This window comes from Erpetoichthys calabaricus, chromosome 2, assembly GCF_900747795.2.
Source record: "Erpetoichthys calabaricus chromosome 2, fErpCal1.3, whole genome shotgun sequence".
NCBI classification, from domain to species: domain Eukaryota; kingdom Metazoa; phylum Chordata; class Cladistia; order Polypteriformes; family Polypteridae; genus Erpetoichthys; species Erpetoichthys calabaricus.
Genome location: NC_041395.2, coordinates 340,759,680 through 340,778,564, shown reverse-complemented (window position 1 = coordinate 340,778,564; position 18,885 = coordinate 340,759,680). Strand labels below are relative to the sequence as shown.

General features: G+C 41.0%; 2 protein-coding genes and 1 long non-coding RNA gene across 8 annotated transcripts in view; 2 read left to right on the top strand and 1 right to left on the bottom strand.

Annotated features, from left to right (window-relative positions):
• LOC114647356 (uncharacterized) overlaps positions 1-18,885 on the top strand; it is a 289,364-nt gene that overhangs the window by 160,842 nt on the left and 109,637 nt on the right. For 3 of the 4 annotated variants that reach the window (XM_051923415.1, XM_051923418.1, XM_051923417.1), the window contains exons 13-14: positions 945-1,041; positions 1,140-1,317. In XM_051923415.1, the coding sequence (XP_051779375.1) occupies positions 945-1,041; positions 1,140-1,317 (275 nt within the window). The remainder of the gene's footprint in view (positions 1-944; positions 1,042-1,139; positions 1,318-18,885) is intronic. The other variant, XM_051923416.1, reaches the window with a different exon arrangement.
• The window catches only part of LOC114647358 (probable pancreatic secretory proteinase inhibitor), a 161,537-nt gene that overhangs the window by 111,571 nt on the left and 31,081 nt on the right, over positions 1-18,885 (bottom strand). The gene's annotated exons all lie outside the window — the stretch shown is intronic.
• On the top strand, positions 9,620-11,462 carry LOC127526767 (uncharacterized). Its single transcript, XR_007934201.1, has 2 exons — positions 9,620-10,931; positions 11,246-11,462. It is a non-coding gene; the product is annotated as an uncharacterized LOC127526767 (long non-coding RNA).

The window sequence follows — 18,885 nt, the reverse complement described above, 5'->3', positions numbered from 1 at the left end:
GTACTAATTGCTGCATACAGTATGTGATGCATTTAATTTCGATTTATTGCACACTTGAATGTTTAAAAAAAAAAACCAAGAAAATCAGACAAGTTACTCTCCATTTCATCCTTTAATAAACACAAGTATCACAACATAATTATAAAACTACTAGACATTAAGCCCATTACAATAAAGGGCACTAGAATAGTAGTGCATAAACATTAGTAGGAACAGTCTATATTAAATGGCAATGGACCGTCTATTTTCTGTTACAGTAACACTGGCTTGTATGCGGCTGTAATATGCGTCACTGTATTGTGTGCCTTTAATTTTCTCTCACAGTAATACGTCTCTCCAGCAAGTATTTTAATCTGTGCGGGCATGCAGCTGATTATTGTATGAATGGCGTCTCCCCAGCAATGGATTTTATGTGCGCGAAAATAAATCTACTTTTAAAAGTCATCCTATTGTAATATCATGAAAATTCGTATATTTAGGAAAACACTTTACACTTTACCGGGCCAAGTTTGTTAATCGCAAATCTGACATCCTCAGAGTGAACACTTTCACAACAACAAACACTAATCCCACCTCTTTGGGGAAGCTGGTCTCCGCGTCTCAGTAAACGATTGGATTTTTTGTGTGTTATGTTTAGGTCTTACCTCATTTACTGAAATCCGATTGGATTGGCCGCACGATATTTTATAGGTCCCGCCCTCTCTGTCTTGTGTGATGCGTCAGGCGGCCTTTGAAGCATCGCTCTGTGCCCCGCGCATGTGCACTTCACCAGAAGACATACACACACGCGGACACATGGGCGCACACAGGGATTTTATTAAAGAGGATTTCTTTTCCAGTTAAGGTTATGTCCCATACTATTAGGTCTGAAATACTTACCTATTTTGCTCTTTTTTTTTTAAATATGAGACAACTGATTCTCATGTCAAATTCTGACCTTCCAGGTGTGTTCAGGATGACACAGCAATAATCTTCCCCAGCAACCAGACAGAGTTCAGATTTGGAATGGCAGCCTTCACTTTCATCGGGGATCACAGCCAGGTTAGTGATGAGCAGACACAGCAGAGTATTCTGTTGAAATGTGACCACTTATACTCATTGCTAATTGATTATATATACAATTGTTCTTCCATTTTAAGGTGTACATGACCTGTACGGTCATTGTGTGTACTGCTGGAAGTCCCGGAACCCGATGCACTCAGGGCTGTGTTAACAGCACATCTACTGTACCCAGGTACAGGAGATCATTGGCTTCAGAAAGTCAGGAGCACTTCATCTCCCAGGGACCACTCTACCTTTCAAAAAAGAACAATAATCGTAAGTCTGAATTTCCTACTTTTTCCTAGTCTGATTTCCACCCAGTTAAACATGGCAAGCAATAATAATAACACATACAAAGTATCAATTAGTTAACAGCTGAAAATGAAAAATAGATCACATCAACACCATGTACAAATCCAACTCAATTAACACACACAAAACACAACAACAAAAAGCAAACCTGTGCACTAAAGTAACAAGTGACATATGTTTTGGTGCCACCTGGAGGAGTTATAAAAGAAGCACATGGATGGGAGGAGAGCATGTTGAAGGAAGAGGTATCTTCAACAGGATCCATGGTAGGCGACACAAGCCACTGTGGTGAATACAAAGGGACTTCCTCAACAGTAAGGGGAGGTTTGATGGTCGTCTGGTGGTGTTGGTGACTGAAAAAAAATCTCTCTGCAAAGTTATTGAGAGAGGCCCTGAAGAATGGTTTTTAATGTGAGGTGTTTCTTAAACCTTATCACGGCCCTGTTAGATCTTGTAGCTTTTTCTTTGAACAGAAATACTAGAACGTTAAAACATTACAACAGTCTAGAGGAGAACAGGCCATTTAGTCCAACAAAGCTCGCCATTCGTATTCAATGTCAATGTCAATTTATTTATAGAGCACATTTAAAACAACATCAGCAGTGCTGTAGGCAAAATGCCTTACATTAAAACATGCTGCTTCTTCTTCTTCTTTTGGCTGCTCCAGTTAAGGGTTGCCACAGTGGATAATTTTTTTCCATCTCTTCCTGTCCTTTGCATCGTGCTCTGTTATACCCACCACCTTCATGTCCTCTCTCACCACATCCACGAACCTTCTCTTAGGCCTTCCTCTTTTCCTCTTGCCTGGCAGCTCTATCTTTAATATCCTTCTCCCAATATGCCCAGTATCTCTCCTCTGCACATGTTCAAACCAATGCATTCTTACCTCTCTGACTTTGTCTCCCAACTGTCCAACTTGAGCTGACCCTCTAATGTCCTCATTTCTAATCCTGTCCATCCTCGTCACACCCAATGCAAATCTTAACATCTTTAACTCTGCCACCTCCAGCTGTGTCTCCTGCTTTCTGGTTAGTGCCACCGTCTCCAACCCATATAACATATCTGGTCTCACTACCGTCCTGTAGACCTTCCCTTTCACTCTTGCTGATACCCGTCTGTCACAAATCACTCCTGACACTCTTCTCTACCCATTCCACCCTGCCTGCACTTTCTTTTTCACTTCTTTTCTACAATCCCCATTACTCTGTACTGTTGATCCCAAGTATTTAAACTCATCCACCTTTGCCAACTCTACTCCCTGCATCTTCACCATTCCACTGACCTCCCTGTCATTCACACACATGTATTCTGTTTTGTTCCTACTGACCTGCAATCCTCTCCTCTCTAGAGCATATCTCCACCTCTCCAGGGTCTCCTCAACCTGCTCCCTACTATAACTACAGATCACAATGTCATCAACAAACATCATAGTCCATGGGGACTCCAGTTTAATCTCATCTTTCAACCTGTCCATCACCATTGCAAATAAGAAAAAAGTAAATAGAAATAGAAATAAAGTACAATAAAACAAAACACAGCCAGCAGTGAATTAAAGGAAAAGAAAGAAGATGAGTAAGACTAGGAAAACCATCAGTATCAGTGAAGATCACTGAAAGCTAGAGAACAGAATTGAGTCTTCAATCTCATTTTAAACACATCTATTGAAGGTGACTCCTTAATGTAATGAGGTAAAGAAGTCCACAGATGAGGTGCAGCAGCTGCCCCCTTTAGTTTTACACTTATTGTGAGGGACCATAAGAAACAACTGACCAGTAGATTTAAACTCTCTGGATGGCTGGTGTATAACACACAATTCAGATAAATAGGTAGGAAAAGACCCATGTAATGAGATAAAAAGTGGAAAAAACTAAATTTTTAAGTAATTTCTGAAAATAGCAGGTAGCCAGTGTAGAGAAACTAATATTGGGGATACAAAATCAAATGTTCTTGCCCCAACCAAAAAATGAGCATCAGCATTCTGAACCAACTGCAACCTGTGAATCAGGGATTTGCTGATTCCAGAATACAAGTTGCAGTAATCAAGCCAAGAAAAGATGAAAGCAGGAGTAGCTCTCTCAAGGTCCCTAGGAGATAAAAAAGGTTTGACTTTAGCTAAAAGACAAAGCTGGAAAAAGCATCTCTTGACTTCAGAGTTAATCTGTTTCTCAAGAGAGATGGTACTGTCAAAAATTACACTAAGATTACGGCTTTGGCAGAGGGACCGGCGATCAGCACTCCTGTTTTATTTTGATTGAGATCAAGAAAATTGTCTTAGTTCAAAAAGACAATTGTGCAACTGATTAATTGCAGAGTTACACACAGGAATATAAACCTGTGTATCATCAGCATAACAGTGAAAATAAATATTACATTTCCTGAAAATAGCTCCTATAGGATGAAGATGTATAGAAAATTAAATAGAACCCAAAATGAATCCCTGAGGAACATCACATTTAACAGGAGCAGTACACAAGAAAGAGGAATTGAAGGACACTGGAAAGTGTCTACCAGTAAGATATGGCCTGAATCAGTTAACAGCGGCCCCTTTAAGCCCAACAAGATTTTCAAGCAAGATCTCATGGTCAATAGTGTCAAAAGCTGCAGAAAGGTCCAGGAGGACAAGGACCACAGCCCCACCTTAGTCAGTAATGAGAGAGATGTCATTAAATACTTTCAGGAGGGCTGTCTCAACAGCATGAAAACGCAGAAAACCAGATTGGTAGATCTCAAATAAATCATTGGAGTTAAGATGATCATCCAATCGATTATAAATAATTCTTTCTAATATTTTTTCCAGAAATGGCAATTGGGAAATACCGCAAAAATTAACTAACACTCCAGGATCTGAATCTGGGTCGCACCACTGCATTTTTAAAAAATGACAGCACAACCCCCTCACTTATAGAAACATTAATAATAGCTAACAAAAATGGATCCAGAACATCATTGGCTTCAACAAAAAGGTGTGATGGAATAACTTCAAGATAGCTGAAAGTAAATTTAAGTGTGTCAATAGTTTTTAGCTGTGAAAGTGAAACAACATCAAAAGATTCCAAAACAATGTCAGGATTAACAGCAGGAAGTACATAACCAGTAGGAACAATGCCAGAGTGGATATTATCAATTGTACGGACACAGAATGAGATAAACTGCTCACATGAAAGAGCTGTACTGGTTAATTCCATGTCTGAATGGGGATAAATAGCTGCATTAATTGCATTAAATAAGACCCTATGTTTATTAGAATGAGAGGAAACCAATTCAGTGAAGCAATCATGTTTAGATTTCTTAACTTCATCCTGGAAGTTGAACAGAGAAGTCATAAAAATCTGCTTAGGTACAACCAACCTATCTTTCTTCTAATGCCATTCAGCACTTCCACAGGCGCAGCGCAGCTGCCATGTAGTGTCATTAAGCCAAAGTGTATTTTGAGGGGAGTCTAAAATCATTTTACATGATGAATTTAAAGCTAAGACAGAATCATCACTACTATCACACTGGCCTTGTATATCAAAACTGGAGAATAAGGTTTTAAAATCAAATATAATAGAAGAATATAAAAAGCAAGAATAGCGTGGGGCATAGCTTGTAGTAGTAACGTCAACAGTAATACTCAAATCCATAGTTAAAGAGAAATGATCAGTAAAAGGAACATCACATATATCAATATTATTAAATGAAATACCACGTGTAAGAACGAGATCAAGGGTGTGATCAAGAGAATGAAATGGAATATTAATATACTGCATAAAATCAAATTAATCCAATAATGATAAAAAGACCTGAACCAAAGGTTTAGATTGACAACAAACGTGTATGTTAAAATTGCCAAAAATAAGTACTTTATCATTGTTAATTTGTCCATAACATCAAGTTCAGTTTTGAAGAACCCTAAAGTCCTCCTGTCTACCACATTACTTGGTCACTTATTCCACATATCTATGGTCCTCCACGTAAAGAAAAACTTCCAAATGTTTGTGTGAAATTTACCCTCAACAAGTTTTCAACTGTGTTCTTGTTAAACTCATTTTAAAGTCACTGTCTTGATCCACTGGACTAATTCCCTTCATAATTTCAAACACTTCAGTCAGGTCTCCTCTTAATCTTCTTTTTCTTAAACTGTAAAGGCTCAGCTCTTTTAATCTTTCCTCATAACTCATCCCCTGTAGCCCTGGAATCAGCCTAGTCGCTCTTCTCTGGACTTTCTCTAGCACTGCTATGTTCTTTTTGTAGCCTGGAAACCAAAACTGTACACAGTACTCCAGATGAGGCCTCACCACTGCGCTATACCTTGTTTAAGATTTATTCATTTATTTTTGTTAGTATTTTTGCACAAATAAATCCGCTAACCTCATGTTCACTTCTTAAGTCTCTCTCTCTCTCTCTCTCTCTCTCTCTCTTATTACTGATCCACTGGTCATCGGTCCCAGCACTTGATGTCCATTCCCTAGTGCTAATGCCATTTAAGGACACATGTCACCACAATGGGTGACTGTAGATTGGCCTTGTTTGAGTGAATGTATAGGCTCTGCAGTGTCCTGGTGGCCTCTTCAGGGTTTCTTCGTGCTAATGGGAGAAGCTCAAGTTCATTATTAACAGATGTCCTATAATTTTCTTCAACACTGACAATCTTAATAATTGGCCCACAACATAAAGCGGTTCATGTGAAACAGTCCTTTGGGTGTTTAGAAGCTAAAGTTAAATCACTGGTGTTCTTTGGCTCTAGTTTGAATTTTGAACCTTACGTGGTACAGTCATATTTTTACAAAGGGTTTCATTATAATTTGAAGACGCTGAAAAGATTATTTATACTTTTACCACATCTCATCTTGATTGTTGCCATTCTGATTTTGCTATGATTAGCAGTTCTTCTCTTGTTTGGCTTCAAAGCAGTACAGAACGCTGCAGCTGGACTTCTCGCTAGGTGCCAATGTCAAGTTCATATTTCTCCTATTTTGGCATTCCAATTTAATACTGAATTCATTTTAAAATTATATGGGTTACTTTTAAGGCTTTGCTCACAATTATGTTATGGAATTGCTGACACTGTATCAAACAATGAGACCCTTAATGTTGTCAGACGAAGGCCTACTTATTGTTCCAAAATCTAAACTGAAGACTCAAGGTGACAAAGGTTTTTCTGTGATGACCTCCTAGAGTTTGGAACCAGTTACTGTCAGCTGATCCCATCCCAGGTAGCATAGAGCACAAGGCAAAAGCAAACCCTGGACAGGGTGCCAGTCCATCGCAGGCTCAATACACACACACATCCACACACCAAACTCACACTCTTTACCTGCATGTCACTGGGTAGTGGGAAGATATCGGAGTACCCGGAGAAAACCCATGGAGACTTGGGGAGAACATGCAAACTCAACACAAGGAGGACCTGGGATGCAAACCCTGGTATCCCTATAGTGAGGCAGCAGCACTACCACTGTGCCACCTTGCCACCCATTTCTGATTATATTCTATTATTTTTAATCATTTTACCTGCTTTTGGCATTTGTTTTTATTTCTACGTATTTCCTTTGCTGGAGTTGTTTGTTTTATTTTGTGTTTTCAAAGGAGCTGTATTAATAAGGTTATTATCATTATTATTATCATTAGTCTGAACTTGATTAAGCAAGTTTAAGAATATACATTGCTTATTGTGCATGGGAACACTGGTAAAACACAATAGAAAACAACCAGTTTACCTTTAGTATTTTGTATTTCATACTGAAAACCTTCAGAAAGCATTTTAAAACACATTAGTCGTTCCTGTACATACACACTGGGCTTTATCACAAATCTCTTTTCATAACAAATATATGGCACCTTAAATATAACTTCATGTTTTACCAAAACCATCCCCACATGACCATGAAAACAATTTTACAGTCCTAAAAATGATGCACATCCTTTATCAATGTACATATTTAAATATTGCCTTCATTAATTTTCTCTTCCTTCCTTTATCTTTCTCTGTAGTCTTCAGATACAGATGGAATCTGAACACCATGGCCATCACATGCCCTTCACTGCCGTAGCCTACTGCACATTTATTTATTTAAATACAGTGCATCCAGAAAGTATTCACAGCACATCACTTTTTTCCACATTTTGTTATGTTACAGCCTTATTACAAAATGGATTAAATTCATTTTTTATCCTTAGAATTCTACACACAACACCCCATAATGACAAAGTGAAAAAAGTTTACTTGAGGTTTTTGCAAATTTATTAAAAATAAAAAAAAAAAATCCCATGTACATAAGTATTCACAGCCTTTGCTCAATACTTTGTTGATGCACCTTTGACAGCAATTACAGCCTCAAGTCCTTTTTAATATGATGCCACAAGCTTGGCCACCTATCCTTGGCCAGTTTCCGCCCATTCCTCTTTGCAGCACACCTATCCTTGGCCATTTTAAGATCTCTCGAGATGTTCAATCGGATTCAAGTCTGGGCCTGGCTGGGCCACTCAAGGACATTCACAGAGTTGTCCTGAGCCACTCCTTTGATATCTCAAGCTCCATCAGGTTGGAGCAGGTTTTCATCCAGGATGTCTCTGTACATTGCTGCAGTCGGACTAGTCTCCCAGTTCCTGCTGCTGAAAAAACATCCCCCACAGCATGATGCTGCCCACCACCATGCTTCACTGTAGGGATGGTGCCTGGTTTCCTCCAAAACGTTGACGCCTGGCATTCACACCAAAGAGTTCAATCTTTGTCTCATCAGACCAGAGAATTTTCTTTCTCATGGTCTGAGAGTCCTTCAGGTGCCTTTTGGCAAACTCCAGGTGGGCTGCCATGTGCCTTTTACTAAGGAGTGGCTGGGCCACTCATGGGAAGCGTCGGTGCACAGCCATTTTAAGATCTCTCCAGAGATGTTCAATCGTTCAAGTCTGGGCTCTGGCTGGGCCAAGGACATTCACAGAGTTGTCTGAAGCCACTCCTTTGATATCTTGGCTGTGTGCTTAGGGTCGTTGTCCTGCTGAAAGATGAACCGTCACCCCAGTCTGAGGTCAAGAGCGCTCTGGAGCAGGTTTTCATCCAGGATGTCTCTGTACATTGCTGCAGTCGTCTTTCCCTTTATCCTGACTAGTCTCCCAGTTCCTGCTGCTGAAAAACATCCCCACAGCATGATGCTGCCACCACCATGCTTCACTGTAGGGATGGTGCCTGGTTTCCTCCAAACGTGACGCCTGGCATTCACACCAAAGAGTTCAATCTTTGTCTCATCAGACCAGAGAATTTTCTTTCTCATGGTCTGAGAGTCCTTCAGGTGCCTTTTGGCAAACTCCAGGTGGGCTGCCATGCACCTTTTACTAAGGAGTGGCTTCCGTCTGGCCACTCTACCGTACAGGCCTGATTGGTGGATTGCTGCAGAGATGGTTGTCCTTCTGGAAGGTTCTCCTCTCTCCACAGAGGACCTCTGGAGCTCTGACAGAGTGACCATCGGGTTCTTGGTCACCTCCCTGACTAAGGCCCTTCTCCCCCGATCGCTCAGTTTAGATGGCCGGCCAGCTCTAGGAAGAGTCCTGGTGGTTTTGAACTTCTTCCACTTACGGTTGATGTGGGCCACTGTGCTCATTGGGACCTTCAAAGCAGCAGAAATTTTTCTGTAACCTTCTCCAGATTTGTGCCTCAAAACAATCCTGTCTCGGAGGTCTACAGACAATTCCTTTGACTTCATGCTTGGTTTGTGCTCTGCCATGAACTGTCAACTGTGGGACCTTATATAGACAGGTGTGTGCCTTTCCAAATCATGTCCAATCAACTGAATTTACCACAGGTGGACTCCAATTAAGCTGCAGAAACATCTCAAGGATGATCAGGGGAAACAGGATGCACCTGAGCTCAATTTCGAGCTTCACGGCAAAGGCTGTGAATACTTATGTAGATGTGCTTTCTCAATTTTTTTATTTTTAATAAATTTGCAAAAACCTCAAGTAAACTTTTTTGACATTGTCATTATGGGTGTTGTGTGTAGAATTATGAGGAAAAAAATGAATTTAATCCATTTTGGAATAAGGCTGTAACATAACAAAATGTGGAAAAAGTGATGCGCTGTGAATACTTTCCGGATGCACTGTATGTCTGTACCAGTGTGCTCATTTCATTTCAGCGATTAATTCTTCTCTTCTCTCCTTTTATTTCTTTACAGAGCTTAGTCTGAATGAAAACACCCTTGTCATTGTGATGGGCTTCATTGCAGCTGTGGCCACTGTAGCCTCTGTGGCCGGTGTCGTGATTTATAAGATAAAAATGTCAAAGGTGGTCCGATACGAACGTCTTCCTCCTTCAGAGCTCTAAGCATCTTTATGAGTTGTCACCACAGTGGATTTGGGTGAAAAGAGGAGAACTTACTGGGAGGAGGCCGTAACCGCGTTTCCGAAAAATTGATTTTGACCATGTATATGGTGGTGAGAATCAGATGGAGATTGAGGCTGCTTTGAAAACCACAGTTAGATTACTTTTGATTATTTTTTGCATTAAAATCTACAGGAGTCCATTCACAGAGAGTGAAATATTGAAAGCTCCACTTTCAAACCTAATACAGTGATCCCCCGCCTATCGCAGAAGTTACGTTCCAGACCCACCTGCGATAGGTGAAAATCTGCGATATAGAAAGACCACATTTTTTTTATAGTTTAAGCCTTAAAATACCCCTCCCACACGCTTTAAACACATGTAAACTTATTAAAACACACTTTGGATACACATATGATACACGGATGTCAGGCTAAAAATATGAGTAACATAATAATAATCATCATCAATTTTACCTTTTCCTGCATGGTCAAGGTCTTCCTCTGTTGCTTAGGCTCACTGCTACCAGAAGACTTACAAGATGCAGGACACTTGGGAGCCATTGTAGGGCTTAAAACAAAATGAAAAGTTCACAAACGTTTGCTTAGAAAAGTCGGACCACAAGCAAGGTACGTGATACGCGATTCGTCGGGGACCCACGCTCGCTGTTCTTGCGAGATAACACCACGTTAACAGCAGCTAATCAGAGCCCAAGAGAATAAAATCCGCTCTGATTGGTTGAGTCTCCTCTTTCAGCCAGTAACGGGCTTTGTAAGAAATCATCTGAGTGCTGTAACACGAAACTCTTTGTCTGCTGAAAACCGTATGCTTTGTTATGAATTGGCTGCAAAGTGCACTACAGGTAGGATGTACTTATTGAATTTTTCCGCGATATAGCGGGGGCACGATAGCTGAACCGTGAAAGAGCGGAGGATTACTGTATGTCATTAAAGCGGAAATTTAAGGAGCGATAAACTCATTAGTTTCATCCTTCTCATTAGGATGTTTGGTGTTTTGATTGTCTCAATGCATTAAAAGAAAATAAGAGCAGGTTGTGGTCAGAACAGAAGAAGAGCAAAGTTGTTAACAGATGTGGAGCCGACTGACCCTTTGAGAACTTTTACTTTTCAGTTACTTTGACTGTGACAGTCCAACCTTATTCCTGCATCTTAGGTGTCTATGTTTTCAGAAACAATTTCTACCTTAAGAAAATGTTTACTGCTCTGAATTAAAATGTGATTAAAAATATATTTCCAAAATGTCTGTTGTTGTTGAGATGCTTGTTCCATGTTCTACTTCAGTGGTTCTCAATCTGTGGGGCGGGCCCCCCTAGGGGGGGCACGAAGTAACAAAAAGGGGGGGGGTGCGAAGATGTGAAAAAATTAACGTAAACTACATTCTGATACTAGAAAAATAAATATAGATTTAGATAAATATCGATAAAAGTTAAGTAGGTATAATAAAATATGCATCTATGATATATCATTAATTAAAAAAGAACAAATTGGTATTAGTGGGCTCCTTTAAAAAAAAACGTTAGGGGGGCGCGATTAAAACTGTTATGAAAACTCAGGTCGCAAATACTTAAAGGTTGAGAAACGCTGTTCTACTTCATCTATTAAAACGCTTCTTTTCATTACTCTCAATTATATGAGAAACAACAATACGATAAAGGGGGTCCAGAGTGTGATGACACTAACAGGAAATAATCTCCAGTCCCCTGTCTCTTGTCCTCAATTTTGGATCTCACAAAATATTCACAACCCATTTGGAGCAATAAAACAAGAAATAAAGAAATTCTCATTGGCTCGTACTTGGGAAACCATCCATCCATCCATCCATCCATCCATCCATCCATCCATCCATCCATCCATCCCCTTCCGCTTATCCGAGGTCGGGTCACGGGGGCAGCAGCTTGAGCAGAGATGCCCAGACTTCCCTCTCCCCAGCCACTTCTTCTAGCTCTTCCGGGGGAATCCGAAGGCGTTCCCAGGCCAGTCGAGAGACATAGTCCCTCCAGCGTGTCCTGGGTCTTCCCCGGGGCCTCCTCCCGGTTAGACGTGCCCGGAACACCTCACCAGGGAGGCGTCCAGGAGGCATCCTGATCAGATGCCCGAGCCACCTCATCTGACTCCTCTCGATGCAGAGGAGCAGCGGCTCTACTCTGAGCCCCTCCAGGATGACTGAGCTTCTCACCCTCTCTTTAAGGGAAGGCCCACACACCCTGCGGAGGAAACTCATTTCAGCCGCTTGTATTCGCGATCTCGTTCTTTCGGTCACTACCCATAGCTCATGACCACCATCCTGTGGGGGGTGCTCTGGGAGTATGGGGTACCGGACCCCCTCATAAGAGCTGTTCAGTCCCTGTACGATCGGTGTCAGAGCTTGGTCCGCATTGCCGGCAGTAAGTCGAACCCATTTCCAGTGAGAGTTGGACTCCGCCAGGGCTGCCCTTTGTCACCAATTCTGTTCATAACTTTTATGGACAGAATTTCTAGGCTCAGCCAGGGTGTTGAGGGGGTCCGGTTTGGTGGACTCAGGATTGGGTCACTGCTTTTTGCAGATGATGTTGTCCTGTTTGCTTCATCAGGCCGTAATCTTCAGCTCTCTCTGGATCGGTTTGCAGCTGAGTGTGAAGTGGCTGGGATGGAAATCAGCACCTCCAAATCCGAGACCATGGTCCTCAGCCGGAAAAGGGTAGAGTGCCCTCTCAGGGTTGGTAGCGAGATCCTGCCTCAAGTGGAGGAGTTCAAGTATCTCGGGGTCTTGTTCACGAGTGAGGGAAGAATGGAGCGTGAGATCGACAGGCGGATCGGTGCGGCGTCCGCAGTGATGCGGGCTCTGCATCAGTCTATAGTGGTGAAAAAGGAGCTGAGCCGTAAGGCAAAGCTCTCAATTTACCGGACGATCTATGTTCCTACCCTCACCTATGGTCACTTGGGAAACCATAATCCATGTTTAACGTTTTTCTGTTTGTTTACTTGCATTCTTTGTAAGCAGGTTTGTTATTAAATTTTTTAAAAAGTCATCATTCATTACAATAAGACTCAATCACGAACATAAAGGTTTGAGGAATTGTATCCCCGTATACTTGAAGAAAAATGCAAAAACTTTACAGACAGAAGTTCAAACGGAACTGAGGCAGATTTATATAATGAGAACAGGAACAGGTGGGATCTTGAGTGAGCCAGAACCGGAAGTGTTGTCATCATCAAGTGGGCTTTTGGGAGGCGGAAGTGATGTCATTAAAAGGTGGGTTCTGATGTGGGTCTGCAGAGGGAGAAACGGAGAGATTGTTACTGGACAGCGGTAACCCCTGAAAAACACTTACTTTTGAACATGTAAACCGTCTCCCATTTACACGTGTGTGTTGTCATATAAATCAATTTTAATCAAGTATTGCAAACAAGAAAAATTGTAAGAGAATTAAAACAAATGTCTCTCCACAACTCTCCCACCCGTACCGCTCTGGGGTACCAAAAATAAAAATCCTGGAGGGCCACAGTGACTGCAGGTTTTCGTTTCAGACACTCCCTTAAGCAATTAACCAATTACTGCTGCTGGAATGGATTTTTCCTTAATTTTATTGGTTGAAGAGGTTCGGTAAGAATTTACCTAATTTTTTTAATATAATAAAATAATAATTTATTTTATTATAGGCACCTTTCAAGGCACACAAGGACACCTTACAGAGCACATTAATAACAACAATCACAATATAAAATTAATAAAATATTACAGTACAATAAAACCAGAATAAATAGAATAATAAAATTGAATTTGAATTTATCAGCTAAAATTATCAGACAGAATAAGCCAGCTTAAAAAGATGTGTTTTAAGAAGAGATTTAAAGGTAGGAAGAGAGTCGATATTACGAATGTCTTATGGGAGAGAGTTCCAGAGGCGAGAGGCTACTTGACTGAAAGCTCTAAACCCCACGGTAGTCAAGCGAGCAGGAGGAACAGGGAGATTCACTCGAAAGAGGCTCTGAATATTCTGTAATAACTCTTGCTAGGACAAAACAACATGCAAAGTGCTCCTCGGTATATGGAGCTTTAAACAAGCCGGGATGCTCTTCCATTGGCAAAATGAGGTAGGTGTCGGACAGCCGTCGTGACTTTTAACCTCCGTTTGCAACTTCTGGGTGCCTACCGCCCATACCCCGTCACTCAGTCATTCGACTTCTCATCGGGATGGCGGTGTACAGTATTGAGCAGAACGTCTTCATGGCGCGAACCTATTGGGTCACCAATTCATGTAAGTGGTGTCAGAATCAACTGGATGATCGTGAGTTAACGGAATGTTACTTCCAGAATGATGGAGCAACGTGTCACACATCGGCAAGGAGCATGGCAGAAATTGAATCCTTCTTTGGCAACAGGGTAATTTCAAAGGGGCTGTGGCCACCACGGTCACCAGATCTGACACCACCAGACTTCTTCCTTTTGGGTATGCACAAAGGAAAAATCTATCGGAGCAAGCCTCACACCATGGGAGATTTGAAGTAAAACATCCAATGTGAAATTGCTATTCTACCGAGACATTTGCAGATACATTCAGGAAAATGGAGCGCAGCGTCGAAATGTGTCTGGCACAAAACGGAAACCACTTCCAGTATCACATGTAATGCAATCAATTACACACACGGCAAGGTATAGAGCGTATTTTTTTTTGGTTCAGATTTCTTCATCCTAACAGGAATTACAACAGAATATTCAATGCCTCTTTAAAGTGACTCTCCCTGTATAATAAGATTGATAGAGGAAGAAGATCTAAGGGTACGAGAAGGAATGGAGATGTGATCAGAAAGATTAGGAGATGCCAAATTATGGAGGGTCTTGTAAGTAATAAGCAGAATCTTAAAATCAATGTAATATTTAATAGGGAACCAATGAAGCTGCTGAGGGACTGGAGTAATGTGTTCTGTGGAAGAGGTTCTGGTAATAACACGAGCTGCAGCATTCTGATCCAATTGCAGTTTGTAAAGGATTTGTGAGGAAGACCCGCAAAGATAGAATTACAATAACCAATAGAAGATGTAACCAGAGCATAAACAAGAATAGCAGTGCTGGTAGCTGAAAATGGCTGATATTACATAGACAGAAATATGCAGACCGAGTAACATTGATATGTGCCTCGAATTTTAAAGTACTGTCAAGAATAACACCTAAGCTCTTATAACCTAGAAAGAAGAAGATATTAGAGAATTATCAATAGTCAATGAAATATTAACACATTTATCTAAAACAGACTTAGTTCTCCTGCCAGAAGAACCTCTGTTTTATCACTGTTTCATTTAAGAAAATTAGCAGACTGCACTACTGGAATTGACGGTGCAATGACCATATTTGTTCAGATAATGTGAAGGAAACTGTTTTGTTTTGAAAATTTTTATTTAGTTAGTTGTCCAAAGCAAGGATTTTTCTTTATTGTTACTCACACAGACCCTAGCTTTGATGATCGTGTGTATGCCTCGTTTGTCTCCAGACATGACCTTTTCTACAATTTCTTTGACATTTAATAATTTACATTTAATATGTACGTATCTTATAATTGCTAATTCACAAAATAAACAACCCATTTATCAGAATAAACATCATATCCTTGAGAAAACCTCAAGTCCATTTTGGACTGTACTTGTCAAACCCAGCGAAGCTGACATAAGCCAAAGTGTGTTTCATTTCCTCCTATTTAGACTTAACTAATCAAATTAAGTATAAAGATGACATATAAAACAAAATAAAATACATGAAGTAAGTTTTTCCACTGCATTGGGCTGGCGCCCTGCCCGGGGTTTGTTTCCTGCCTTGTGCCCTGTGTTGGCTGGGATTGGCTCCAGCAGACCCCCGTGACCCTATAGTTAGGATATAGCAGGTGGGATAATAGATAGATAGATAGATAGATAGATAGATAGATAGATAGATAGATAGATAGATAGATAGATAGATAGATAGATAGATAGATAGATAGATAGATAGATAGATACTTTATTAATCCCAATGGGAAATTCACATTTTCCAGCAGCAGCATACTGATACAATAAATAATATTAAATTAAAGAATGATAATAATGCAGGTGAAAAACAGACAATAACTTTGTATAATGTTTAATGTTAACGTTTACCCCCCTGGGTGGAATTGAAGAGTCACATAGTTTGGGGGAGGAACGATCTCCTCAATCTGTCAGTGGAGCAGGACATTGACAGCAGTCTGTCGCTGAAGCTGCTCTTCTGTCTGGAGATGATCCTGTTCAGTGGATGTAGTGGATTCTCCATAATTGATAGGAGCCTGCTGAGCGCCCTTCGCTCTGCCACAGATGTCAAACTGTCCAGCTCCATGCCAACAATAGAGCCTGCCTTCCTCACCAGTTTGTCCAGGCGTGAGGCGTCTTTCCTCTTAATGCTGCCTCCCCAGCACACCACCGCGTAGGAGAGGGCGCTCGCCACAACTGTCTGATAGAACATCTGCAGCATCTTATTGCAGATGTTGAAGGACGCCAGCCTTCTAAGGAAGTATAGTCGGCTCTGTCCTTTCTTGCACAGCGCATCAGTATTGGCAGTCCAGTCTAATTTATGATCCAGCTGCACTCCCAGATATTTATAGGTCTGCACCATCTGCACACAGTCACCTTTGATGATCACGGGGTCTATGAGGGGTCTGGGCCTCCTAAAATGGATGGATAGATGGAAGTTTTTCCATTAGCTTGACTATCTTATCCATCTATTAATTATTACAATGCTGAGCACTGCCAGCTTAATGATTATGCAGACCATGTTAGGTGTGCTTTTCCCAAAAGAAGATTAAATAAAGACACATATTTCTACGAGTGATTATGTGACTTCAAATAGCATGGCAAATCAAGCTTGTCAACCACTATGCTTGCACACAGGCCTTTGAGGGTCCCAGAATTTCCCAAACAGTCCCCAAATCTTCCAACAGTACCCCACGTTCCTCTCTTTATGGCCTTTGATTCAAAACCTACGGTGAAAGAGATTGGCGTCTGCGACGACCATACAGCACGTCAATTGCTTGGTTTGTAAGCTTTTCAAATTGTATTTTTTTTACTTAATCAGCACCTATCTTATATAAAAAAATTAAAATGTTAAGAACTATATGTCTGTTATGTGATTATTCATAAACTAGTGTGGCAAGAATCTTGATCTTCATCTTAATCGAAACCTTATGACCTGATATGTTTTTGAAATTCAAAAAATGGTAGGCAGTGTAAAATGAAAGACCTCGATACAAAAAGATGTTTGGGGCAGCCACCCGTATACTTGAATAAAGCTGCAAAAATTGAGGTTTGGTAGCACAGAAGTGTACAGGTTGAGTCCAAAACAAAACTGAATGCAAAGTGGGAAGTTGTCTTGCTATTAAGGCAGGTCGGTGGAAGTGAGGTCAGCAGGGGTGGAACTGACAGTGAGGTCATCGGGGCCAGGCAGAATTTCCCGTGTCTGGTCTGCAGGAATAAAAGAGAAAGGTTTACTGCACCCTGCCACCGCCTGGCCTGGCTTGGAATTACCTTCTTTTGGTCCTTCTAGCTTCCTCCCATGCGAACGTGTGTGACAGTAGCCACAAAGTAATTGAGAATCCAAAAGATAACTGCAATATTGGCAGAAAGGAAAAGAACAGCAGTGACAGGCAGACGGCAGTTTGTGAGACTCGAGGACTCTGTGAGCAACACTGGAGCACCACAAGGACCAGGCCTGTCTGTTTTTTTCTTCACTCTGTGCATCTCCAACTACAAATATAACAACAGGTCAGGTCACTTGTAAAAATTCTCAGATTATTCTTTATTTTATATATAGTTACCCTTACTCAATGGACAAAGCTTGTGCCTTCCTACTGTCACAATTATGCATCTCAGCTCAGACTGGTACCTGAAAGACCAGTGGGTGAAATGAGACCAGGGCCAAATGAACTCATCTTTTTGTTTCCTTCAGATTTTATTTTTTTAATATGTCTTATCCTTTCTACAGTCTCAGCAATGAAACAAATTGAGATAGACTCGCCTCGGACTTTTTCAGAAGGTGTCCAAGTCACCACTGCTTTGCCAACATGTGCCCAGCTATTGTACTAGTATGATTTTGTTATATTCAATGGGCCACTTACCTTGATATTGTGTATGAAGGAAGGAAGAAGAAAGAAAACACCAGTGACGTTAGAAAAATTTATATAACAGTCTGTGAATCTTCCCAACATATTACACAAATACGTCCATTCCTTCATTTTCCATACTTAATTTTACCACATGGTGTCAGGGTTAGATATAATCTATCTTGACAGTACCAGTCATAAGACTGGATGGGACATGAGTTCATGGATGAGCACACAGATTCATACCAACTCACAGAATCATATTAGAGTTATCAATTAGATAATAAATGAAGGGGCCAGCTCAGAAATATGCAAATGGACGAGCCTGTGGTGTCCTGGATGATGGACTATCTGTCAGGCAGAACACAGTTTGTGAGACTCAAGGACTCTGTGAGCAACGCTGGAGCACCACAAGGAACAGGCATGTCTTATTCTCTCTTCACTCTGTCCACCTCTGACTAGAAATATAACAGCAGGTCATGTCACTTGTAGAAATTCTCAGATGATTCTACACTTAATGGGATGGGTGGGGGGGGAGTATAGATAAGGGGGATGAGACAAAGGAGAGAAGTCAGCTGGAGAACTTTGAAAATTGTCTGCAACTTAACATCAGCACAACCAAGTAACTGGTCATTGACTTTCACCCCATCAAAGAGCCTCTATGTCTGGACACCATTCTAGGAGTGGATATAGGTGTAGTCCACTTGTACAAGTACTTGAGGGTCTACATTAATGACAGGTTGGACTGGTCTCGGAACACAGAGGAACTAAAGAAGAAAAGACAGAACAGGCTCTTCTTCCTTAGGAGACCGTGTTCCTTTAATTTGGGGAGTGACATCCTTCACATCTTCTATAACTCTGTGATAGCCAGTGTGGTATGCTGGGCTAGTAACATCGCTTCGTGAGAGAACCACCAGGTTAAAAACCTAAGTAAAAGGGCAGGATCAGTTATGGGACACATGCTGGAAACCCTGGAGATAGGAGAGGAAGAGAGAATGAAGACAAAATTGTGTGCCATTATGAAAAATGCTGCACATCCTCTCTCTGACACAACAACACAGAGGACTTTCAGCCAGCTAATTATTAAGTAGAATTGTGTCAAGAAACATTACTGAGGGGTCCTTTATACAACCAGCAG